The 26,799-nt window shown below is 46.0% G+C and overlaps 1 protein-coding gene across 4 annotated transcripts in view; it reads right to left on the bottom strand.

The window, feature by feature from the left end:
• The window catches only part of grk4 (G protein-coupled receptor kinase 4), a 41,586-nt gene that overhangs the window by 4,532 nt on the left and 10,255 nt on the right, over positions 1-26,799 (bottom strand). The window contains exons 1-15 of one of the 4 annotated variants that reach the window (XM_047577923.1): positions 24,437-24,648; positions 24,161-24,256; positions 18,083-18,195; positions 16,952-17,029; positions 16,154-16,254; positions 10,215-10,307; positions 9,744-9,807; positions 9,330-9,470; positions 5,477-5,667; positions 3,734-3,771; positions 3,524-3,613; positions 3,183-3,391; positions 1,169-1,306; positions 453-590; positions 82-213 (exon numbers count right to left, since the gene is read on the bottom strand). In XM_047577923.1, coding sequence (XP_047433879.1) covers positions 82-213; positions 453-590; positions 1,169-1,306; positions 3,183-3,391; positions 3,524-3,613; positions 3,734-3,771; positions 5,477-5,667; positions 9,330-9,470; positions 9,744-9,807; positions 10,215-10,307; positions 16,154-16,254; positions 16,952-17,029; positions 18,083-18,195; positions 24,161-24,256; positions 24,437-24,476 — 1,662 coding nt within the window. In that variant the 5' untranslated portion in view covers positions 24,477-24,648. Of the gene's footprint in view, positions 1-35; positions 214-452; positions 591-1,168; positions 1,307-3,182; positions 3,392-3,523; positions 3,614-3,733; positions 3,772-5,476; positions 5,668-9,329; positions 9,471-9,743; positions 9,808-10,214; positions 10,308-16,153; positions 16,255-16,951; positions 17,030-18,082; positions 18,196-24,160; positions 24,257-24,436; positions 24,649-26,799 lie in introns of those variants that run through there. The other 3 variants (XM_047577922.1, XM_047577921.1, XM_047577924.1) reach the window with 3 other exon arrangements.

Here is a 26,799-nt window from a genome sequence, read left to right as displayed (position 1 = left end):
ACAAGAAGAAAGGAAAGAACGAAGAGAAGAAGTACCTTAGCCCCCACCCCCTCGGACAGTTGCCGGAGCACTAGCACTTGCCTCTCTTCTGAACAGGCGGTAGAAGAAGCCTCTCTTTGGTGGAGGGTTGGGCCGGTTCACGTCCAGGTCTGAGCACAGCGTCCCGTCCGTCTCGTAGACGTTGATTTCTTTGAAGCACTCCATCTCGATCATCTACAGAAGAAGAGAGAATAAGTTCACTCGGGGGTTTACACAAACCGCAACCCTGTGTGCAGCCAACCGTGTCAATGTCAGATGTTTAGGATGTACAGTATGTTAACACTTCCAACATGGCGTATTTCCATTCATAATCATTGACACCATCCACTCATATCCAGGTGTTCCTATGCGCCCTGTCTGTCAGCTGTGGGACCGAACAATGACGTCATATCTGTGTCCGGAGCGTGCAGTACCTCATTCTGCCACGGGATGGAGACACTGCCTGTGACAAACTTGTGATAGAAGTCATCGTCCGTGGGGTCAAGGTTCACGCCTTTGACGGTGGAGAACTGCTCGATGTCCAGGACGTCTTTACAGTACACGGCTCGCGGCTGGCAGAGAGACGGGAGGAGACGAAGAGTGGAAAGAACCGGAGGAGGAAACGGTTAGATCAGGAAATAAAAAAGTAACTGATGATGGAGGAAATACTAGAAATACTTCAAATCAGATTTGAATAACATGGAAATCTTCACAGGGCCGTGAGGTATTTACGGCGCTGGTTTCACTCACGTAGATAACTCGTTATAGAAGCATAGATAACACCATCTACTTTCAACTACTGATTTAATCTCTGATGTCAGCGGCCCTCCCTCACACACTCGACGATGCTGAAAAGTTCTTTCTATGAAAAGGCGAAGGAAAGCTTACAGCGCTTTGGGTGAAACCGCGTTTATCCGGGGAAGGTCTGGATAAACCCGACCTCCACTCTTCGCCGTTAAAAAAGCTCCAGTGGAGGTATTAAATGACACGACACACCCGCTCCTCTCCAGCCCCGCTGGCTACCAACATAACAAGCTAATAAGTGTTTATTTGTGACAATGGTATTTCCTGTATACTGATCTGCGGCAGTGAAACACGCCCGTGTGTCTGTGGTGCGAGTGTGTGTGTGTGTGCTGGATGCAGCTCTTACATCTGGACTGAAGGGAGGGTCTAGCATGTTGGCCTCCAGCCGTTTGAAGTTGATGTTTCTGAAGATGGGGTTCTGCTTGACCTCGATGGCCCCGCGCCCCTGACAGCCCAGTCTCTCTTTGGGGTCCTTGGCCAGGAGCTGAGGACACAGCAGGAGAAAATAACGAGAAAGAGATTTCAACACGAGCCTTTTTATTTCGTGTCCACTAATAAATCGCACGCAGAGAATCACATGGCGTCCGACGACAGGTTTATGACTAATCCTTCTCGTTTAACGTATACATGTCAAACACGGGGACGTAGCTACCGTGCGCGCTTCTTATCCTGATGTATCTGACCCGGGGCTCGGGGCTTTCGCAGCACCATCACGGGCAGAATTATAGAGCATCTCTGCGAGAACCTCTGGACAATGTCACCACCGCTCCATCTCCAGGCACGATTACCGGCTTAGCCACTTCACTTTCTGCTGGCGGCTTTTTATGATCAACAGTGTGACGCCATCTCCCTTTTTAACGACATCTTACACTTCACAGTTCCCCTTTGTTTCTACTGTCCCCGTTCAGCCCTCGTCCAGATTACACTCAGAATTCAAAGCAGATTTCCATTCTCGTTTCCGCCGCTGACGACTCGCGTCGCTTGGCCTATTTTGGGCCTGCAGGAACAGCCATCTCCATAGTAAGACGGAGGCGGCCGCATTCTCTCTCGTTCCTTATTATCTTTCTCCCGTTTCTTGCCGAAACCTCTCTTCTCCCTGTTCCCTCGGCTCCTCCTCTCCCCGGGGAGTCTTGAAATCTGCTGAACCGTGGGTCAGAATGTTCCAGCGCGTCACATACACACAAAAACAAACATGTCCCGTAGCCTAATGCGCAGATACAGAACAGCTCAGCGGCTCCTGCTCGGAAGGAACGGACAGAAGAGAGTCTAGTCAAGTAACAGCTCGTCTCCTCGAACCAATCAATATTTTTAACACCTTAAAATGACTTTGGAAATGTGAAACCGAAAATCAAAGTTCTGTTTAGGACTAAAATTTTGATGTTCAACCACCGCACTGAACGGCACTTGGATATATCAGCTTTCCCAGTTTAAGACTAAGCAGCTGATCAACATAGTGGCCAGAAACAGAGCTAATCCCGACTACTAGATCACACCTGAACATATTAACAGAAATATGACTCCTAATGTTCCCCCTTTGTTTGTTGAACATATAAATACCCAACTCTTTACACGTTTCAACCTTAAAAGGTGATAATATTCCGGTGGTGTGTTTACAGTCTGTTTAACTGCCCTAAAGTCACTCTAGACAAGTTTAAACTTCATTTTTAATGTGTATTTGAGCAATAGAAAAACATTTATGTTAGACAGTTTCCTGTTTCAGGTTGTAGGCTATAATCCCAAATAGAGTATGTCGAGAGAAGTTGACATACGCTGATTAAAAAAAAAAAAAAAAAAAATGTACAGTATGATTATCTTGGCCTCTCAGTCAGTGAGCGCTGAGGTTAACTCCTCACTGCCTACGGTGCGTGCATGGTTATAGTTAAAAAATGCACTGCATCGATCTCGACAAAATTACCATCCTGTATCATCATGTACTGTAATTACTACGAGTTTTAAAATATAACTAAAAGCAGAGAAATGTACTGCAAAATGAATATGAATCGTACAGTACGTTTGATATTCTGAAGTCATGGCTCACTGTCCCATACCTGTGTAGTCGATGCAGGCTTCGGTTTGGTCTGTCCCTACCTTAAGTTTACTTGAAGCTTCTCAATTAATAAAGTAGGACACAAAATCTTGATTTTTTAAGTAAAATTCTACAGTGACACATAGTTACTTCATTGTCTTTGTAGCTACAAATAACACCAGGACACAAAAAGGCGCAGATCCATTTAAGGCCACAGCTACTTACAGAGTCAGGGCAACAAATAAGAGTCTGTGTTGTGTTACAAACCTGTTTCTGCAACTTATCACGAGACAAACTTGAAGCTCCACACACAACCTGAAATATTCCTCCTCACCTGTCTGCAGATGTCCTTTGCCTCCTCCGAGAACTTGTCGGAGTACTCCTCCTGGTCCTCCCGCACCCGTCTGTCCACCTCCTCCCGCTTGACGCGCTCCTTGCGTTTGCGAAACGGCGACTGGCCCTGGATCATCTCGAAGATCAGGCAGCCGAGACCCCACCAGTCCGGGCTGAACGTGTAGCTCTCATTCTGGATCACCTCGGGAGCTGAGGCACGAGAGGACGGGCGAGAGAGGGGTAAAGAAAACGTACGGGAAGGTTTCAAACCTGAGGAGCGTTTGAAGAATTTTTTCGGGCGTAGCGCTTTTCGTCAAGAGGACGTCAGAAACAAACTCTTACCCATGTATCCAACGGTGCCCACTCTCCCTCGTATCGTCTCCCCTTCAGGGATTTGAACAGCGAGACCCAGGTCTGAAATTCGAATGTGTCCTAAAAAAAAAAAAAAAAAAAAAAGACACATGAATAAATTGCTTGCATATTTGCATATTTGGGTAATGGTCGGCAGATAGGACACTGAGCTGAATTGAACAAACAGAAAAGAAGACATACCACGATCATCCAGGAGGATGTTTTCTGGTTTCAGATCCCTGCAAAGGAAAAAAGAACACATTAGGGAGCGCTGCTAATGTTGTGCTTGTTTAAAAATAGAACTCATGTGAGAATATGACAATAAAATACTCGATAAATATTTGTATCATTAATCAGCTTGCCATCCTGTTGCCTTTTATTTCCTGCATGCTTCCTGTTATTGAGTATTCGATGAGTTCTCTGCACATCAGCAATACAAAGTGTGAGGTTTACTGTAACACACGCATAAATCAAGGGATACGGTATGTGTTTATAAGTGCATGGTCTGCGTGTATGTGGGTGGATCTGTGTTCTAAGAACATTAGTGTTTACGTTAGCATTACTCCGAGGCTCCACTGAGGTTGACAGGTGCGTTACACCTCAGAAATCAGAACACCATTAATCCAGTCACACTTCATCATCCACGACTTACTCTCTGCACTCGGCCCTCTGCTGCACTCTTACGCAACGAGCGTCGAGCTGTGAGAAACTGTTAAGACGCCGAGTGGGCCTGATGTTTGTTTTTGAACTTTTGATTATTCAGATCTCCGCCATGAATTTCTGGTCCCACCAGTTTAAAGCCGAAGTTCCACGGAAATAGGGTTCCGTGGAACTCGGGCCAAGATATGACGTCTTGAATTCCCTCTACTGGGAAGTGGCAATAATCCGGGGCTAAATAGAAATGGAGCCAACACAGAAGTGCCAAAAACGGCAGTTCCTCAAATGGAGAAATTGAGGCCGGATACAAAAGCGAGTCGCTGATGTCCCGTCAGTGTTTATGATACGGAGCCAACTGTGCAGCAGATATTAACGTGTTTACAGCCAGGCGCAGAAACTGTTTGGGTCTCTACAGTTAATTTCCCCATTCATGACAACGGAAGAATGCGAATGTATATGTGACTCACCGCTTTGTTTTGCATCAAGTCTTAAAGCTGTGCATAATTAAGGGTGGGCTCGCAGGTCGGTGACCTTACAGGCCGCCACTCATTCTCCACCTCTTTACTCATTGTTGTGTTAGCCAAGTGTCAGGCTGTTAGACACGCAACTTTCATCAGCCACATTTACCAGACTGAGCTTTAAAACCATCGTCATTTCCCTTCACTCAAATGGCTACAGAAGGAAACCGAAGGTGTTTTTGGTGCCAGTCTGTTCACATGACATGTGTGCTGTAAATCTTGACACTTTAACGAGGTCTAGCGCGTTCCATTCATCTTTTAGGTCTCAACGTTGCCTTCACTTAGGATGTGTCAACCTTTTGTTGTAGTGAAAGAGTGAAGAGGCTCCAATGATGCAACAGGATGTTATATCGCGGTGTGGCCAAAACCACAGGCTTAGTGCATTAACATGTCAATAGCCTAATGGTGTAATTGCCTAAGTCATTTTTGGTTTACTGTTACGTCATCAATCTAAAAAAAAGAAAAACGCTGTGTAGCTACAACTTGTATCAGGGCAATGATTTATTCCCCAGACTGTACAAAGTTCCCTTCGAGACCACTAAAGACACATGACATGACTCATGACACATAAACCTCACATAAACTTCACGTGTAAAATTAGATCATGCCACTAATTTTGATTAGTGGCATGATCCTTTAAACATCAAGACATTTGGCCGGTCGCCTTGTACCGTGACTAATTTACATAATGAGGATCTGGGACTGTGATTCTCACAATATTAGGACACGGTTCCACAAAGCAGTCAACGCCTGCCCCGCATGAGCTTACCTGTAGACTATTCTTTCACGGTGCAGGTCCTCAAGGCCACAGCAGATCTCAGCAGCGTAAAAGATGGCCCTTTGCTCATCAAAGCCTGAGTTGCCCATGTTGTAAATGTGGAACTTTAAGTCACCGCCATTCATTATGGTCAGCACCAGGCACAGCGCATCCTTGGTCTCATAGGCATATGCTAGACTAACCTGAAGAGGGAGGCAAGTTTGGGGAAGCGGTAACGAGGGAGGTGAGGGGCCGGGCGAGAGGAGAGGAGTTGGCGTGAAGATAGGAAAGGACGGGAAGGGGGGGGGGGGAGGAGGAAGGGGAAAGAGAAATGGTAAGAGACAAAGTGGCTCGAGGAGCACAATTGCTTCATTTGGTTTGTTTAATGCCCCAAATAACAATCATCCGTTATCCCCCAATGGAATGTGAGGGATGTACACAAAGACAAACAAAGACACATATATCAGACACGGGAAAACCGTCCCGTCTCTCCGATTCGACCGTTTCTCTCTCTTTTTCTCCCCTCATTCCCACCGGCCCCCCCCCCCCCCTCTTCTGCCCCCCTCTCTCCTTCCTCCCCGTGGGTCAGTGACACAGCGTGTGCATGTGCTGTTGTGTACAAGCAGGATGTTGCTGCCATCAGGAGGAATCCCATCTGCTACGAAGCATGAAGTCAGACCACGAGAGGGGGTGGGAAATATCCTTATGGGCCAAGTTAACACTACAAACACATATACATACTTTACGTAAACAAACACACAAACGCGCACGACAGGCCAAAGCAAACGGCGCTTCCAAAATCGTACTTATGCATTCAAATGTATTCGACTTGGCACCGAATGATGCTTCTCGCACTGCGCTCGGGAATTTCAGAAAAATGGAGGAAACGCTATGAAATGGCATCTCGCAGTAATGAAAGGAGCTCAATGTATTTCACCTGTATGATGAAAACATCAACTAATGGCATTTTTTTTTTTGTTTGGTATCTGCTTTGTTTCCATGTTTGCAGGTTAGGCACCATTTTATTTGGATTTAATCTAAATAAGGTGATGCCAACCTATACAGCTTTCATTAGCCTTAACAGTATTGTCTCTTTATATTCAAAAATCAATAGGTACTGTACTGATGGGTATGGGTAAACATTTTGTGGGGAAAAGTCCGGCTGACGTTGGTTTGGTTCATCACATTGGCGCCGGTATCGAAAAAATATACATGAAAGGGGCTGAATCTGCATCAGAGCGACAGAGCATCATTTTCACCGGAGACTTTAGAGTAGGGTCACCCTGACCCTCGTCTCACATTCACACCCACACACAGAACACGGGGACGGGTTATTGGTTAGTGCTGTGAGCTCACTGTGCTCGCAGCACGCACGGACTAATAGTATGCGCCGATCCACAAAAAGGTAAAGGAGAATAGCGAGAGAGAGAGAAATGAGGGGTTTGAGAGTGCACTTGACTCTTCTCCTTGCTACTGCTGTTTGGTCAGTGTTGCTAGGCAACAGAGCTGCTCTCGTAGGTAGAGAGGCACATGAAGAGTCATCAGTTCTGCCTGCAGCACAGAGAACGAACACACACACACACACACACACACACACTCGGAATCATGTGCCAATCCCAGGTGACGAGAGCTGCAAGTCTGAGGTTCTGTAACAAGCCCACTCCAGCCTGCCTCTGTGTGTGTGTGTGCGTGTGTGTGTGTGTGTACACGCATGCTCATACACATGCTCTTGCAATGACTCACTCACAAACCAGGATGCGCAACATAGCTCACGCTGCATCAGAAACCAACTAAACCAGCACGTAGTACAACTCAAACACAGCCGTTAGCTTCAAATGGACGGACACGGAGGGACACGGAGGGACATGGACGGACACGGAGGGACATGGAGGGACACGGAGGGACACGGAGGGACATGGAGGGACATGGAGGGACATGGAGGGACATGGAGGCTCTGCTCCTGTGCAGTCAGCGTTACTGTACTACAGATCAATATCACAGTTAAACAGTCACACACTGTTCTACAATATTTGCACACATACAAAGTACAGCCTGCGCACAGACCCAGACATTTACATGCATATCCCTCCGGCCGCTCCGCTTTCCAAGAATGTAAAATGAGCAGTAGCTGTAATTTTGTTGTGTTTGGAACTGTTTTTTTTTTTTTTGAGAAACAACACTGAGCCAAAGCTAAGCTCCCTTTTCCAGCATGAGCACCTGAGATGTGTGTGTGTGTGTGTGTGTGTGTGTGTGTGTACAGTTGAACAAAATGGAAAATAGGAGCACACGTGATTAGTTTTCCCAACTGCGTTCGAGACCTTATCTAAACAAGCTGCAGTAAAGCAGAAGAAAGATTCAAGCGTTTTCATTTTTAAATTCATGCGGTGGGGAGAGGAGAATGAAGAAACTCAGAGAGCGGTACATCAACAGCTACAATGCCCGCCCTGTTATACAGCGAGAGGGGGAAATTAATAGAGAGGGTTCAAAAGGCCTCGCTTTAAGATCATGACCTGTACCTACAATGGATCATCTTATGTGTCAATGAACTGTCAGCTGTTTCTTTGAGCAGCACAATAGGAATGAAAAGCTACGTGACTCCTCGAAAAAAAAAAAAAAAAAAAAAAACATCAAGGCTGGCAACACAGTGGCAGCCAAAAAAACGCCGCTTACTCATGACCGTGGCTCAGTTTATAGAAATCCTCCACAGCTACATCAGCCAAGAGCAACGCCGCCATTAAGAGCCGGAGACACGGTGGCACAGCAGCAGGGGAACGACCCCCCCTCCCAGAGCAGGACACTGTGCCACTCTCATCTAAATGCACTCACTCTGCTGAAATGTCATTTCTATCGCAAATTTTGATTAAAACTCTACGCGTATGAGTCAACGCATCACCGTATTGTGAACTGTTGCAATTCAAATACCCATTTTATACAAAAACACTGACGCCCTATTGTTCCAGGGATATGGTTTCTTTGGATGACTAGACCGATGCTTTGAAAACATTTTCTCACAGAAACGCCGCCAAAGCAATTGTGAAATTCTTTGGAAAGCGAAAGTTCAGATTGTTCCTCAGACTGGTTCCTTGAAATTCTATGTTTGGGCTACTACTACACATCTCACTCGATCTCAGACATGTTTTGTTTAGACGCAAATGAATTCCGTCCAGAAGGGCACTTCAGGCACTTGAAGGACTCGATTTTCGACCGACCGTACGTGGAGGGACGCACAATTACAACGGGGGAAGTGGCACAAAGTTTAAGATAAAGGAGCTATAAACATTTCTGCACCGAGGGCTGAAAAAACAGAGTTCAAACAAATTCAAACACATTAATCACAAATTAATTGAGGTCGACAGCGTTCTCCAAATGAAATCAAACGTGGCATGTTTGAGATGACGCATGTTTGTTATCAAAAAAAAAAAAAAAAAAAAAAAAAGAAGCATTTTGCTCCAATGGAGCAGAGCGTTCAAGCCACCCAGCTGAGCTTGTCAAAATGTTTGCACATCCTTTACCAGCGGCCCTGCAGTGTGCTACTGGTCAATAATATCATGTGACTTTTTCCACTCGTGTAGTTTTATCTCACGAAGTCTCTTTCCACTGTTGCTCCCGAAGCTCATTACACAAACAGAGCTGCGGAGTCTATCATTAACAGCGGATTGACAGCCTTTGCAAACATGCCACTCAATTTCATTTGCAGAATCCTGGAGCCACGAGCAACAGCGCTCACACGTAACGCGCATGCACACACGCAAATACACACACACGCACGCGCACGCACAAACACACACACGCGCACACACACACACACAAAACAAAACAGGTACATTTCTGTTGAAAGGTTGAATAAGAAAAAGGTAGTACTTACTACAAAACTACTGTTAACTTTTTCTAAAATGCGTTTTTCGTTTAGTGCCATTGCTTCACCTTTTCTTTTCTTCACTCGTTTCTTTTCCAGCTTTTTACAGGCGTACATCTTACCGGTGGCACGTACTTGGCAGGCACAAACCTGGAAAACAGGCAGCGAGGAAACGTGATCACACACACAAGCACGTAAGGAGACACACACACACATGCACACACACGCTTGCACTGTAACTAATGGAAGTTAATATGTCACATGACGGGCTCCTCCACCCAGTGTTGCTGGAGTGGGGACATAAACACTGCCGCCACAGCTAACTGCATGAAACAACTTGTGGCAATTTATAGTAAATCATTAGCAAAAAATAACTGCAGCGTGCGGCTTTATTTAAAAGTTCTTGATTGCGGTGACACTTACCTCGCCAAATCCACCTTTTCCTAGTACTCTATAATGTCTGAAGGTATTTTTGGTTACTGGTTGCCTGCAGAGACGGAAACACAAAAATAAGAAGAGGAGGAGGGAAGACGAACAAAGGGCAGACGTGAAATAGCTGCTAGTTTTTCCTCATTCTCGCAGAGCATGTGATGCTGCAGACGCGGTAATGGTCTAATATATTATTAATCCACCAGGATGACTGCTGTCTCCACCCTGCTCTGGTTCCCCAGCCATTATGCAAAGTGTCATCAATTATTAAGCAAACAGAAACACTGATTGACAGAACCACTCCTGGTCTGGTCTCTATATGGTATCATTTATTTCCTAGTTATTATTATTATTTTTTTTTAATTTTATTATGTGTTTGAAATCCCAGGTGTCATCTTTACGTAAGAACGCTGAATGGTTTGCACGTTTGCTTTCCCAAGTGTGTAATCTGCAGCGGCTACCCACCTCTCCAACCATTTCCACTGCAGGAAGCGAGAGAAGTACATGGACTCCTGGTAGGAGGAAAATGGAGCTCCACTCAGATAATCACGAACTATTCTGGAGGGAGGGAGGGAGAAAAAGGGGGAGGTGATCATTTCGGTAACATGATAAGGATAGAACAATACACACGGCACAATTGAGCCAGGAGTGCATGTGAGATTTCTCGCCGGCGAGCCTCTGCGTCCTCTGGAGAAGGCCGCCCCTTTACAACAACTGCATCGTCATGCTGAATTACATGTGTGTGCATGTTTGTGTACATCTGCGAGGCTGCGTGTGTGTGTTTGGCCATCCTCAGCGGCAAGACGGAAAAAATCCCAGCGTCGATAGGCCGCTGTGAAAAATGCCTTTGAACAGAGACATTCCACTCGGCTCGACCAGGAAACTGGGGATTTCGGGAAACCGGTTTTTGCTAAGCAGGAGGTTGAGCGGAACATCTAATCTCACGTTACCTGCCACGAGAATGTGGCCCAGTCTCTGTCCAATCTGCCGGATAACATCATATGCACAGACAAAAAAAAACAACAAACAAAAAAAAACTAAATACATTTAAGGAATGAAGTTACAAAAACACAGTTCTCTGCGGGGCCGTAAAACAAGCTCTTCTGTCTCCGGGCCGTTCGTCAGACATCGCTCCACAGAGAGTTGTAAGAACGCGACTCTTTGACCTGTCAGCCTCATATATTAGTGGCCTTTATAAATGACATGACCACAGTCGTTGTTTGACTTGAATACTCTGATGTGCCGATGTGTACACCAAGAGTGACTCTCCATTCTGGTTGTGAGAGTATTAGACTTAGACAGAATAAAGTCTGTCTAAGTCTAATCAGCCTGTGCAGAGCCCACATTAAATGGAAGCTTTTATACCTGTACCTAAAACCTAAAACTAGTCGGCCGTGTTGGGTTTCGCTCTGTATTTAATAAACGGTTACTTTCACTGAAATCACTGCAGAGAAGATATTTGAGGAGGCAGCGCATGAACAATGAAAATGTACGGCAGTGGGATACCTAAAAGTGACAACACAACTATGAACTAAGCTTAACCCATCCCCTGAATGCATCTTTTTTTATCTATATCTAGAGCATCAAATATTTCTCAGACGCCTCGCAGAATCGGTTTCATTTCTGCAATAAACAGAGAACTGATAGAGCCTCAGTTACGTCTGTGACGTATTCAGCATAGACACCGTAGTTCTCCTCCCAGCTGCTGCTTCAGGCTCCTCCGTCTTCACTGCTAGTCTTGCTTCCCTCTTCATTTCTGGCAAACCAAACCTCGCTGGTTAACAGGAAAAGCATTACCGCTGGTCTATCAGCGCGGACATGACATCACAGAGGACAGGTTTCCAACACACACAGACATTTTCCTGGTGTTTTCACATTTGGAAAGGGCTTGGAAATAACCTTAGCACCACGCTATAGTTTTAAACGGTCACATAAAAACGACGGAGTTACAATGTACCCATTGTTTTGCCCATGAAATGTGCCAAAACACACAGGAGCGTAACGAAAAAAGGAAAATGGTTGAGCCTTCGCGCTGAACAACAATGATATCAGGTTCCTTAAGACTGTACACCTATGCGCTAACCGTACCCATATAAAGAAAAGAACATTTGAAACCTGTAATTAGGCACCGATTCTTTCCATACTGGTGATTTTATCAGATACATGACCGAGGGAGGTTTCTCCGAGTCAAAAGAACCGTCATCATCCTCAGAGCAGAACGGCTGTGAGGTAAACTGTACCACTTGTGAACCGTGGCACGCAATAAAAAAAAAAATCAGGCTTTCATCACGGCCGACGTGTGATCACAGCCTCTCCTGCCAGCTGACAACGCATGACTAGGAACCAAGGTTCCAGCCGATGTTTCTTCACTTCCACCCAAACGCAAGAGATGCTGGTATTTGGCCCGGGAGATTTTCCTTCACCGTATTACTTCATCACCGAGGAGGACGAGAAAAGCTGCCTGTGGTCACCAACGGTGGTGGAGTAGCTGTTCTTGGCAAAAGGCTGGAGAGTAGCGAGTTTCCACACGGGAAGCCCCCTGTGCCGGGTAAAAGTTATGTCATTATAAGACACAGATGCTCTGTACACGAGATGAACGTCCATCTATCCGGACCAAATCTCAGTTTCTCTCTCAGCATAAGGAGCACAGTGTCAACAAGGTGTCATCAATCTGTCCTGTGTTGTTTGAGTCTAAACTACGGTCGAGAAGATCAAAACCTCAGATAATACTGATTCAAATCTCCACAATGTGCAGGTACGCAACAAATACAACTGGAATTTCTTTAACTGAAGTCTAAATGTCTTTACCATAACATATAGTTCACTCTCAAGTCTGTCACTTGGACGACTAAAGAAATCACGAAATAAAGATTTAAAACAAAGCTTCTCCGTGTTCAGATTCCCATCCATGTTCCCTTCTCTGAGCAGCTCGGTTTAAAGGGCCTCCAGGAAGGCGAGAGCCCAGCAGCGCCTGGCCTGGAGCACGGCCGCAGACGGACATCACACGGAGTAGAAGTAGACGGCCACAATATGGCTTTTGTTACAACAAATGGAGCGAGAGAGTAAAGGAGAAGGGAAGAAAGATCGGCAGAGCAACCTTTTGTCAAGATGGACGATATGCAAAACACCACGGCACACATGCACCACCGAAGGGCCACGCTTTACTCCTGCTATTACATAACCAGTATGTTCCACTGCAGCAGAAGGAAATCCATGAGCGAGTACATTTCTGTTAGTGGGGACAAAGCTCTGCCAAAAGTTACATTTCCACAAGCAGCACCATGCTTTCCTACAGGTTTTCCCTCGGAGAAAGAAAAAAAAAAAAAAAAGGCAAAGCAAGCACTGGGTCAAAATTACACATCGGAATAAAAAATTAATGAAAATGAACATTGCACAACGGAATAATAAAAGTAATAATGATACTGGAAGGAAGGAATGATGACCGAACTTGGACGGGATTCCCACTCAAAAAACATCTCAACTGCTGCTACAACACGTGCCTGTGTTTTCCTGGGCTTGTACAACTGCTGTTTTGCTCCACTCTCCTTAACAATTTGTTTCCATTTCTCATCGCTCCCCCCGCCCCCCCCCCCCCCCCACCCCCCACCCCAATCTCCTCCATTTTGTTCTCCCTTCGTGACTCTCGGCGGGTTTTCCAACGTCCCTCCCATTTCTGCAGGTATACAACAGCCTCCCTCTGTGTGGCGCGGTTTTCCCGTCCCCCGCGGTGCTCGCTTCACTCCTCCGAGGTGTTAAAACAGAGATGGACGCACAGAGGAAGAAGGGTGGCCCCCGACGCGATACGCGGTGTCGATGAGCTAGGACAGGTGCGCGCGTCGTGCTCATCTCAACCGCGACCGCTGCCGTTTCTGCTTTCAGTCAAAACAAACCACGTCGCCCCGCTGAGCTTCCTCTGTCAGTTCGCTGGCCGTCTTCTTCTCGAGCACACATCCCCACTTTGTTAGTCCCCCCCCCCCCCCCCCCCTCCCCCCCGTGCCTCAAGCACTTCTTCCCAACGCACAGCGCAGAGGATATCTGAACGCGTTCAAGATAAACCAAACAAAACATCCTCATCCTCAATTAAAATAATCAGGTCAAGGAAATTCCTGGGAAAGAATCACCGCTGCCTCAACCAGCGGCGGAGTCTCTCACTGAAACGTACGAGTTACTGTTATTACAAATCTATTCAGCAGCTCTCTAAGTATGTGGAGAAAAATGAGCATTTCGCTGAGCCGACTGTGATTCCCACTTCTTCCCGTCCCGTCTCTGAGATTCCAGTATCCCCCCCGGGGGGGTAAACTCAAGTGAATCAGAGGCTGGTCACAGCATTTCCAGTCCAAAGCCGTTCTGCCTGTGTGGCTGTGAGACGAGACTTCACAAAAAAAAAAATCCAGCTTTTTCCGGGGCTGAGGGAACTCGAAGGCCGCTCTACATCTTTTGTGTCGATCAGATGCATCTACGTAAAACAAATATCTCCGTCTCACTGTGATGTTTTTGCGCAATGTTCCCAAACGATTCAACAAAACCAGCAGTTTCTGTAAGAGGAAACGTGCATCATGAACCTCAGTTTAATAGACATCACACGTGTATTTTTAGACTAGACTAAGTGTAACTTGCACATCCTCAATGTATCACTTGTGATATCCATCACAAATAAGCAGCAACAGATCAGTGTAGAAATTAGGAAAAGAGAAGTGGGTAGAGAAGTCAGAATATTTAATGGTCTTCGGCTTCCGGGTAATTCAGCAAAAAGGAACTGATGACAGATAATTCAGGACACTTTAATGGGCTTTTTGGCAAAACTAAACAAAGAACCTGGAGCTGTTTTTTTGCAATTTCCTTGCGGATTCCATAGCAACACAGTCAACATTTCCTACAATGGCTGTTGATGCAAAATTCAGAATTGAGAAATTCAACAAACAGAAGATTAACTAGAGTCCCGGGTCACACGTTAGGTCCATACCAAATAAAAGTATTCTAAAGTTACTTTTGAGCCAGGCCTTCCCATCATTTCATTACTTGATGTGTTTTTGTTCCATGAACAAACAGGTAGAGCTACTAGGATGGTATGGTTTCCTACTTCAGCTTGGTTTACACTCCAGTGGTACTGCAGCAGATCTACACAGAACCTTCCTTGACGCGTACACGTGTAGGTCTTTGTTGTTGTTCCTTCAAACAACGTCGAACAAAACTGATCGGATCATGTCGGAGATGGACAGTAATTACTTTATCTGAAGTCGATGCGACGCACAAAAGAAGTAGACGGTGTGTCGGAGGCCCATGAACAAACTGGAAAAGCATTTTGCGTGAATCACAAAGTAAGTGTTGTGGCAGCATTGCTGTAACACGTAGCTACAGTATGTTTCTGAAAGACTACACACCAGGCTAGTAAGTAGGGTACAGAGCTGCGCTGCACTTACTGCCTAGATGTGACGCAAAAGGATGAAGCCAGCTTTAAGGTGGAATAGTAAATACATCACAGACATTATGGATCTCTTGCAACCTCTGTTCTTACATTTTTTTTTATTGTGAGATGCTACTTTTAATCTGAGAATGACAGCAGCCAATTACATGCGACAAGAGCCCCATCGAACCAATCAGCATGAAGCACACTCCAGCCGCTCTGTAATAACTAAGCTCTACTCTAATAATACAATAATAAGATAGGTGCGCCTGTATTTATCATCATTCACTACTGTAAACTCATAAAAAGCACTTTACATTTCATTTGCATGTCCACGACAACAGCTACTAACTGTGACAGAGCTAAATTACCAAAGTAATACAAACTTACGCTGTGGTATTTGCGTGTGTGCGCAACAAGAAGTGCATTTGGGGGTAATAAACGCCGGTCTGTTTGCCTCTCCTGGCTCTCGGGGTAGGAAGCAGAAACACCTGCAAGAGTGTGTGTGTGTGTGTGTGTGTGTGTGTGTGTGTTTGTAAACCTGTGTTTGTGTGTGAGTGTGTGTGTGTGTATGTAAGGGGAACACTGAAGTGTCTGTTGTTTTCATGCCAGGCCATCCGGATGCTCTCTCTGCCCACTGCTCTTTTTCACTGGAACACTCCAGTGTGTGTGCGTGCGTGTGCGTGTGTGTGTGTGTAATATAGCACTCCAGGTGCCAGCTGCCTCATCATCACTAGTGACATGGCGCTCTGGGTCCACACAGTCAACAGACACGCACACTATATGAGGGAGCAGGATTCTGTTAGTGCCACTGCGCTTTGATGCCCAGAAGCGGCAGCGTACCAGCGCGGTAAACACATCTTCCGACAGAAACATCAACATGAAAGCCAAGGCCCGGGTTTCCCCAGAAGGACATCACACCAGTGTTGTTCCCCTCGCCGGCAGGTGGTTTTAATGTTGTGGCTGATCTGCGTAAGAGACGACCAAGATAAAGACTTACTTGGTGCAGTCATTGAAGAGCTCCTTACACGGACTCTGTTCTAACTTCTCCCGACACCCGGCGACGACATCCTGGGGCACGTCAGGCAGATGGGCTGCAGACTGGAGGGCAAAGACACGGAAACGGAGGTTGAAGGCGACACGGACGAAAGGAAAGTGTAGGATGTTGGAACAATACAGACTATGGCATCAACATCAGAGTCGTGCCTCGTTTCAGCCCGTGACCCTCTACACTCCCGTCAGTAGAGGGTGAAACAGACCTCATCTGGTAGGTGGGGTTTTAAAACAGTTTGCTGATGAGTTCAGTTCGTTTAGGCGGTGAGGAAATTAACACTTAGGAAAACTCTCTGAAGCCCTGTAGGTCTGAATATAAAGATGACTGCAATGACGACAAAACGCGTGATACGGGTACATGAAACAAACGTACACATTCAAGAGTAAATCTTTAGTTTTTACTCTGTTCCCCTCTTTTGACATATAAGGTAGACTGCTTCCTTTACCATTTCAGTGTACATGTTTAGCTTTAAAGCAAATGATGGGAGTTAAAATTACGCTCATTAAGCAATAAAGGGAGTGAAAAGCCAAGGTTTAAATACTGGTGCATGTAGGGCTTTGTGTAATGTGCTGTACATATAGGTCATAAGAAGTAAAACAAGAGTAATAAATGTCAAAAACAAAGGAAATGACAGCTTTGATGTACTTGTCAATAAAATCCAAAGAGATGCATTTTTGCTTATCGTATCCTAAGATACTGTCATTCAAATCATTCGGGAACATATCAGTCTGTTGTCTGTCTTACCCCATTATTAAAGTATGTGTCTAAAACATTCAGTCCACAGTCCCTCCTTTTCTCATCAGGAGCTAGCTGGTACATGGCCTGCCAGGGAAAAACAGAAGCGTGAGCAACCACACCAGGTTCATCCATCCATATTTAGCAGCTCTCATAATAGGGTAAGAGATAGGTGCCAGAAGGTAGCGAGAAGGGCACAGACAAAGAGGAAGATTTAGGAGGAAGTGTGGTAAGTCGACAAGAAACCAACAAAACAGAAAGCGACAGAAAAGGAAATCAAAAGTGAGTGTGGGCCCACCGCAGTTTGCCGCGACAAAACATCTCATCTCGGCAAATTGGCAACCGTGTTCGTCTTCACACTCTACCCGTTATCTGTCAGCTACCAGGATGACGCCTCAATTTTCACCCCGTCGCACTACCACAGATTGTGTTTTTGGTCAAATATGGGTGTATGCAGGGTGGGGGGGTGGAGGGGGTGGGGGGTGAAGGGGGGTGGTCTGGAGTCGGAGCCATGTGTTTTGTTTGAAAACACGCGCTGAGGAGAGGAATGGAACCGGGCCGCGCTACGATACATGCACCGAGTGTTGAGCACCAATAAGTCATTTCTCAGCTGTCGCTGGCCACGTGTGCCCCTCAGTGCTTGTTTCTGTGCGTACGTGTCTGTCTGCGTATCTCGACAAACACTAATACAGGTTCTCATTAAACAAGCATGATTCCCTCCCGCTTTCCTTTCTCGCATACCACCGGGGGCTCAGACACAAGCTCGGGCCTGTGTTCGCCTGCTCACCCAGGGGACCTTCCTCTGACGTGGGCTTGACCTCATGGAGGAGTTTATCGAGGAAGGGGAGGGGTCGGCTTTCTGACAGCCTGTCTAAGTCAGTCACTAATCACCCCCTTACGCCTACGCCCACCCCACCCACCACCTAACTATCGCCTATTGCCAAGAGCAGGAAAAGCACTTTGCGCTGACTTTCCCCTCCTATTTCGTGCTCCACAGGCCTGGTCCAGCCTGGTCTCGGGGGTGAAATCACACAGAATATGACAAACACAGAGAAATATGACTGCGATACGTAGCTTTGTGAGAACGATAGCAATAAGAACATGAGAGAATGTGCAGTGGGTTGCGTTACAAAATCTTACCACAGCATCCATAAACTCGATGCAGCGCTTCAGCTCTGGCCTTGTGTCACAGTACTGACGGAATAACAGCCGACCAATGGGCTGCTTCTCACATAGACTGGTGTAGTCCCTCTCTGAGAGGAAGAGAGGACAGGGGAAGAGACAAGGGCGAGGGTGGGGGGGGGGGGACAGAAGGAGAAATTTAATACGCTGGACATACGTACACACAGACATCAGACCATAGATATCGGATGCAGTGAACTAAATTCAATTGTGCTGCACAGTATCACTTTCGGGCAGCACAGACGGGTTCTGGGTTCAAGTCCAACTGGGGCCGTTTCTGCTTTTCTGGGTGGAGTTTGCATGCTTTCCCTGTGTCCGTGTGGCTTCTCTCCAGGACTTCCAGTTTCCTCCCACCATCCAAAGACGTGCTCGTTAGCTTCGCTGGTGATTCTAAATTGACCGTAGGTCTGAGCGTGAATGGTGGTTTGTCTCTGTGCGTTAGTCCTGTGATAGACGTGTCCAGGGTGGACACCGCCTCTCACCCAATGACAACTGGGGTAGGCTCCAGCAACCCCTTCGACTCCCTGCCGTAATCGGTTACAGAAGATTAATTTTTTACTGTTTTTGTGTGTGCATTAATTTCAGCGAACGAACCAGGAAACAACTCAAACTGAATAACCTAAGAAGGGGAATTCACTCTTTAGGACCTGGGAGTCAGTGCACTCCATCAAGTCTGAAGGGTTGTTTTTTTGTTAACCACAGGGAACAAACACACAGATGCCATTTGCCTGTGTGTGTGTGTGTGTGTGTGTGTGTGTGTGTGTGTGTGTGTGTGTGTGTGTGTGTGTGTGTGTGTGTGTGTGTGTGCAGCTATGGTTTAGTAGCCTGGTGTAGCCAGACTCGGTTATTATCAGAATATGAGTCTGGTAGCGCAGCACATTTGGATTTCATTAAGGCGTGTGTTTCAACCGATACAAAAGGAAGAAACACCACGCAACTGGACGGCCCTACGACCAATCTGAGCCATTCTGACTACAACAAATTCAACTCTGGTGACAGGTACGTACGCCCCCGTTACTCGCGACCACATAAAGAGTTTCTAGACGATTTGATTATCCCAACAGATCAGCTGTGCCGGGGCATAAATGGCTCCCAACAGAGTTATTCCAGACCAACTCTCTACCACAAGAGGTTAGAGTCAGAGAAGTTGGTTTACCATATCTCACTTTGTTATCGTTGTTCAGAACCAGTAGCAGCTTTATTCAAAGGCAGAAAACAGAGCTTCTCCACGTCATTGTGATTATTCTATTCATTGCCATCATTTTTTTCTTTTGGTATTTTTCACTTAAAAAGCTGATACATAACTTGATATGTCCTTCCCATTCCTAAGCAACCTGTTACTTTCTATTGCAGTGGATGCAGAATTTGTATAGGTCGACATTTAAACCTAGGAGAAGACAGGATAAGCTTAGTTAATGTGTGTATATACTTTATAAATGTGTGCACAACATTACAATGGATTCCTCTGGTAGATAAACTAAGAATTTTGAGGTTAAGTATATTTTCTATATCTTAATGAGAGGCTGACCACTAGACACTAATCCCACCGACAGAGATGATGCTCCTTTGTTTTAACAAAAGGTACGTTTTCCTTACGCTAAAAAGCAACAACACACTGCATCCACGTTAGCGCGTTTTGTGCGCCTGTTTTCTCGCGTGCAGCTGGACCCATGTTATTAGCACTAATCGCGTCTATTTGAGTCATATTTCCTCTCGCGGCAAATGAGGAAGAAGACCCAGGACATTTTCCATCACGGGCTGACAGTAAGGCCACACATGCACACACGCAAGACAAACATACAAACAAAAATAGGCCACACACAGTCACATGCGCACTTGCGGACAGAGGAGGAGGGATGCTGGGGATGAAAATTTCTGAGCGGTGACAGCTACAGGACAACCTCCGACCGTAAATCAAGTCCTCGCAACGGCCCTCCCAGCTGCGCTGTTTATTACACAGCCCCCTATGGTTTGCAGTTCAGCACCCCTCATTCAGACTCACCACTTATACAACCGCAACTTATCACTTTGGTCAGCAAACAGAAGAGATATGATAGTTTTATTACTTCCCCTTCCACAGTGCGAGTGCTGCGTTTTAAAGCAGCAGATGTCCTTTCAGACAATCTCCCAGACAGATCTTTGACTTAGTCGGCACTACTCACTGATGTGGCCTTTTTTTCTTTGATCACTACGTGTTTGGATGCTTGGTGCTTCCCCTTTCAGCTATGCTCAGCGGTGTGCGGGAGCAGAGTGAGCCTGTAATGCTCACTGATGATAAGAGCTATTTTAAAGAGTTCGCGACGCAAATGAGCGAACTCTGGAGTGATTTTATCCCTCAGAGCCGTGACTAACCGAGCCAACGCGCCGTCTTTTTCTGGGGCTTCAGTTTTTTCAGTTCGTCTCGCACCGTTTGCACTAGTTGGACCACTGACAGGAGCAGCGAAAGCGATTCCAGAGGAAGCAGCATTAAGGGCACACAGATGGCTTTTTTGTTTCCATCCCATCCGAACATACTGATACAGAAATATTTTCACAACACAAGATCAAGTAGACCGGCAAAACCGCAGACCGACAAAATCGGCATGATTCGGGAGAAGTCGGGGAATCATGCTTTGTAACTTCTCCTCGCTTCCTAGCCTTCCTGCTAATAGGCGCTCTGTTTCCTGGAAGTGCAGCCGCAGAACATCTGTGCTAGCTGGCTGCTAGGTGTACTCCTTGTGATGTGCTAACAAAAAAAATGCATTGATGTTACGTATCGTTATACAGGTTGATAGCCGTGCCTAATAAAGAAGAACTTCTGGAGACATGTGGGTTTAGTCAGTAAGATTGTTTGCAACTAAAATGTAGACGTGTAAACAAAATTCAACAACATTCCACTTTTCCACACTGGTTCAAAGAAAACTGAACTTCACGTTAGTTTGAATCGTTGGTTTCTGACCTTCAGCGACCACAAATCCCTTATCCCCTTAATCCATATCATCACACCAACGGGTTTTAGGAGGTTGGGCTGATACTGAAATGTTTGAGTCTCGCAGGAGAACACGTTTAGATGCGAGGCTCTCAAGGCCAGTGTTCTCTGTTGATCCAGTGGCCAGCGGACCCCACCCTTATGTTGAATCACTGCACAACTGGTCACGCTTTGACGTGACACGCTCCAGTATGCTTAACAAAAAATAAAAAAATACAGAAACAGTTGTGCAATGTCGCTGGAAGGATATTTTTAATAAACTGAGAAATTGGGCAACGCGATGGATGAAAAAATGATCTGTTTCAACACACACAGCTGAAATTATAAGCGTGATGACTTCCTGAATAAAATTGTATCATATTTCATTTCTATAAGCGAGTCACATAGTTTTCATGGACGCCTCCTCCTACATCCACCGCACACACTGGTCGCAATTATTTACAGAGATCAAACTCCAGAGAAAAGGATTCCAGACGTAACGTGGATTAGCAAAGTTAGATTAAAAGTCTTTTTACTCTAAATTTGTTGACTGATTTGACTTTATTTATTCTTCCATACAGTTGTCTATAGAAGGACACGTCTCAAAGCCTTTTGTACAGTGTCCCTGTAGTATTCGTCCTCATGAACTGCACAGACGGCTGCTGTCGCCAAAAACAATTTCCTCATTATTACAGTAATTTAAAGACGGACTGATAAAAAAAAAAAAAACAACACTTATACTGTGTGCACATTTCATTTATTTATACGGTATACATTGTTTTTAATTGTTGGGATAACATGATAATTAGGGGCTATTATTAAGACGGGAGAATTTACTTCCAAAAACAAAAAAAAAACAAAACAAACAAAAAAAAAAAAACACCAGTCTAATGAAATCTTGTGGGAAACTGTATTATTTATTTTCTTTTGCCTGCACATCCACTGGTTTTCAACAATGCGAATATGAATAAAAAGTATTTTGGTGGTGACATGGTAGACAAGCATTTCACTCGAAGAGAATGGCCTCAGCGGTTGTGCGTACACAGTGTTATTTGCATAATAATTTGGTCAAACTTTATGACTGCAGAGATCTGAGAAAAAAAATAAATAAATAAACTCCTCTTTGCGTAAGAGACATTTCACGGTTCCTGAATATGGACAACTGTGAAAGAATAGGGCGAGAGTGAGAGTGCGCGCAAGAGCAGAAGGTGTCGAAGAAAAAAAAAAATGTGGCAGTCAAATGAAAGGGTTGAAGAGAGAGGATGCGTTGCGAAGCCTGAACTGGCATGGGCTGGCAACTGTCTGTGTCAGTGAAGTAAGCAGCAATTACAACTTAATTAAAACTCCAATTTAAGCCAAGACGGAGTGGATCCGTTAGACAGTGAATGATCAGCTAAACGCGCACAAATGCGATTGAGCCGCATTTTCATGTTTGTGTTCACACCTACAGCACATAAAGTATCGGACAAACCGCTCGCTGCCGCTACCAAACCAGAGCTTTTCTCTCAGGTTTCCAGATCGCGTTAAACTTTTAGCTAACATGCTCGCGGTGATCCAAAGTAATAGCGGCGCATGTGCTATATGTTTTGGCCGGCTACCAAAGGAGAGATGGAAGGAGGAGAGGAGAAAGAGGGAGAGATGTCTAAGGCTGGCAGACAAAGTGGCTGCAGCCCACATAATGCAATCTAGGCTTCCTAGAACTACCGCTCACTTGTCAAGGCTAAGGTCAAATGCCTGACATTATCAAGACACAACAAAGACACTGCTATCAGCTGTACTGTACGCTTCTATCCATCCACAGCCCCTGCACTGACGGCGAACATGCATGGGTCTCCGCACTACGGGTCTGTGTGTTTAAGTACACAGGGAGGATTATTTTGATCTTGCTCTCTGCGCGATAGCGAAATTACGCAATAGCATCTATGTAATAGTGACGTATGTAAATCTAACAGCTGCTGAGTGCACCCCCGCCACACACACACACACACACACACACACACACACACACACACACACACACACACACACACACACACACACACACACACACACACACACACACACACACCTATAGCCCATTTTTAGAGTCCTCAGCAGCCATAATCCAAACTGCAATAAATATGTAAGACGTGACAAACGGGACGCTTAATCATATTTAAGGTGGCATTTATGTGCATAAGCAGGTGATCCGTCACCCCTGACGACAGATTCAAGCTCATGATCATTAGATCCGCAAGTGATGATTTGTGACACCGAGGCAAAAAGACAAGGAACACAGTCAACGCTGAGTAAGAGATATCACCGTAGGGAGAGTGTGCCTTCGCATCTCGTCCACTCAGCCCTCCTCTTCTCCCCTCCTGTCCTTAAAAAATCTTTCCTCCCCTTGTAAAAAAAAAAAGCCTCTCGCTCTCTCTTTTTCTGTTTTTTTTTTTTTCACCCGCCCTCTCCATAACTCCCCTGCTCTGCCACTCTTACGCTCCTCTGAAGTGGTGGAGAGAGCGAGGGAGAGCGATACGGATAGTGGGAGGGGGAGGTATGGAGATAGAAAAGAGGGAGGGTATGTGCGTATGTGGGGGAGGGGAGCACTGCAATCTCTGGCAGAGATAGCTGTGACGCACTATTACATACACACACATTTGTGCTGTGGCATTCAGGGAACCGCGGTGGGTGTGGGGGTAGAGGGGAGCCGAGGAGATAATGTAGCTCAAGAGGAGAGCGCCGTGTCTGGGCTACAAAGAGAGAATCCTGCCAGCGCTTTCAGATTAAACCTGGGTGTTGAGAAGAGGAAGGAAGCTCGGGGTGAATCTTTTGATCTCACGTGCCAACAGACATACATGCAGCATTAAACGAGAGCTAAGGCGCGACTGTTCAAACGGATTCCCAGTTTCAGACGCGCACACACACACACACACACACACCCCGTTTCCTGTCCCTTGCCTGTAACCACGGGTGGAGACGGGTAGAAACAGGAAGGAAGTCCAATCTGAACTTCCTCCCATAGTCAGACCCACCCCAACGACACAGCATGGTGATTTATCTTTTTTTTTTGCCACGAACCCACACACACACACTCTCTCCCCGTTTCTTACCGATAGTGCGTCGGAGCTCCTCACACTGGCTGATGTGCGGGAGTTTCAGCATCTCCTTCCATTTCTTGCTGCGGCCGTTCCTCTTTCCTCCTCCACCTAAAAGACACAGCGAGAGATTCCCATCAGCCCATCAATCGAGGCGCGTTGCAGCATCGCGCTTGGGTTCGCCCAACAGCCAGTGGCATTCTCAACAAACAAACACATAAGAAGACATCTAGTGAAGTGTGTGGGCCTGTGCGTGTGTGTGTGTGTGTGTGTTGTGCACGCGTGTGTGACCTTGCTGTGACCTGCTGCGGTCCAGGGGCAGCTGGTTCATCTCACCAGTCGCCTATGTGCATCATGACAGGACATGTGGCAAAGAATGTTGACAGCTCCAAAAGACACACGCACACACACACACACACCATATCACGCAAAAACAGCCACACAAAGTGGAGTTGAGTCAAACGTTAGACAAACCTCGTTCACGGATTATCTCCTGCACACACACAGTGGTGTGGTGCGGCCTTCTTGGCCTATCAGATGAGCCTAGTGTGGGGGGTGAGTGACCTCCAGGCCCAACAACACTCTACGTAGGACAATGGTAACTTCGTAGATTTACTGAAAAGCTCACTCGCACGGCAGCGGGGCTGTGTGCATGCACGTGTGCGTTAGCACGCGAGTGATGGAAAAACATCCCATCAGGGGGTAAACAAGGTATTTGCTCCGTGGGGCAGAGCACTGAATCCAGGGTATTCTGAGGAGAAGCTCCTTTGACTTACAAACCAGTTGTATATAGTATCTGTGCGAGGCAGCCGCGATTAAAACGAATGATTAACATTTTAACCTTTACAAAACACACCACACGCTTTCTGATTACAATGCCTCAGATGTGCTTCCATCGCTTTATGTTACATGGTGTTATGTAAACCTGATCCCTTTGACATTCTGACTCCGGATCAGACAAAAAAGAGCTTTTTAATACGTCACTTTAAGCTTCGGTAATATTGCCTCTGACACACACAAAAAAAAAATGCTTTTTCGACACAAAGCCTAGGTTTTAAAAACCTAGCTTTAAAATAATAAATAAATAAAAAGACTCCCTGCAAGGAGGACAGAACACAAAGTTCAGTCGTCACATTCAAAACCTCAGCCATCTTTGGTCACACACCGCAGCTCCATAAACTAGCCGAGACTCCAACAAGCGACATGGACTGACAGTTTGATGACAACAGAGAGGGAAATCCTCTGCCCTCAAGTTCACGAGACAGCAGCTGGCCCGACAGTGACACGTTTCAGCTCCAACGCAAACACATGCACAAAGGCGACGGTCAAACACCTGCAAAACAACACCTCACAGACACACAAAGGAATAGGCCTACTGTACGCACACGGGGCAGTCTCTGGCCCCTATAAAAACATCCTCGTCTCTCTTTTCTGCAATGAAACACTTTTTTTTAACCAACCGTGCCCATTAAAAAGCTACACAAACACAAAGCCGCCATCAAAGAACTACCGGCAATGAAGGCCAACTATGACATCGCATCCCGTCACCTGTATCTGGGCCAAAGAATTTCACTTGAACACATCACAAAGGGTACGGCCGACGGCCAGCTGACACATATGCTGCGTGTCCGCGTCAAAGGAAGTAACTCTGTGGGAAATTGGAGGAACGACTTCTAGCTGGGAAGCTTAGAAAATAGGAAAAGCTACAGCACAGTTGGACTCCACTGAATCATTCATTTGGTCTTCAGTTTATTCATACTAGATATGGTCATCTCTTCGGGTTCTCAAAGCCTCAACGCACCGCGTCGGCTGAGAGCCAGCAATACAAGTCCGACTAATAACAACACCGTGAGACACTCGCCAAAAATGGTATCTACAGATGCTCACGGAGGGCAAACAACAAGGGCAAATAGTGAATCAGCTGGATGCGCCACAGTGTCTAAGACCTGGTTAGTGAAGGGCATCGAGAACCGGTCCTTCAACTGGTTCAACTCCTCGGTATAACGAGCCTTCGCGCTTATCGATTCTTTTCCTGACGAATCTTCACGTCCCAGGCCAGACGGTGGCGGTAATGCACCTAAAAGCTGTGTGCCAACCGCAATAAATCAGAAGAAGAAGCCGCGGTGGCAGAGAGACTGAAACAGCTGGAAGTATGGCTTCACTTCACCAGGCGGGAGTGTGACAGCACAAGGTGCAACTTAGGCAGCACCGTAATTTCAAGCAAGGGCGGCAACACCAGCAACATGCTGAAGCACTTGTCAACAATGCACGTCATTAAATAAAGAGAGTGCCAATCTCCGGTCAGCTGTGTGCAGCCATCGTTACGTCTCAGCAGAGACGTTTGTTTTCTTACACAAGCTCTTATCTCTTGTTTAGAAACTCAAAATTGCTGAGGTTCACACAAAATCACAAACGCCTACTTTTTATAAACCAAACACTCACAGGAGGAATCGATGAGGGCGTCAATAAGAAGAATCGATAACGTCATCGGTATCGATATAATCTTATCCCATTACCCATCCATTACCCAATACCCATCCCCAGTCTTGGTTGTGTAGTAAGAGTCAACGGTAACAACAAACACACAACAAATGACATACGTGCATTACAGAATTGTTTGGATGTGCACAACTTTTATACAAAGCAGAACGGAA

This window comes from Mugil cephalus, chromosome 2 (assembly GCF_022458985.1).
Source record: "Mugil cephalus isolate CIBA_MC_2020 chromosome 2, CIBA_Mcephalus_1.1, whole genome shotgun sequence".
NCBI classification, from domain to species: Eukaryota; Metazoa; Chordata; class Actinopteri; order Mugiliformes; family Mugilidae; genus Mugil; species Mugil cephalus.
This window is presented reverse-complemented; position numbering and strand designations above follow the sequence as displayed.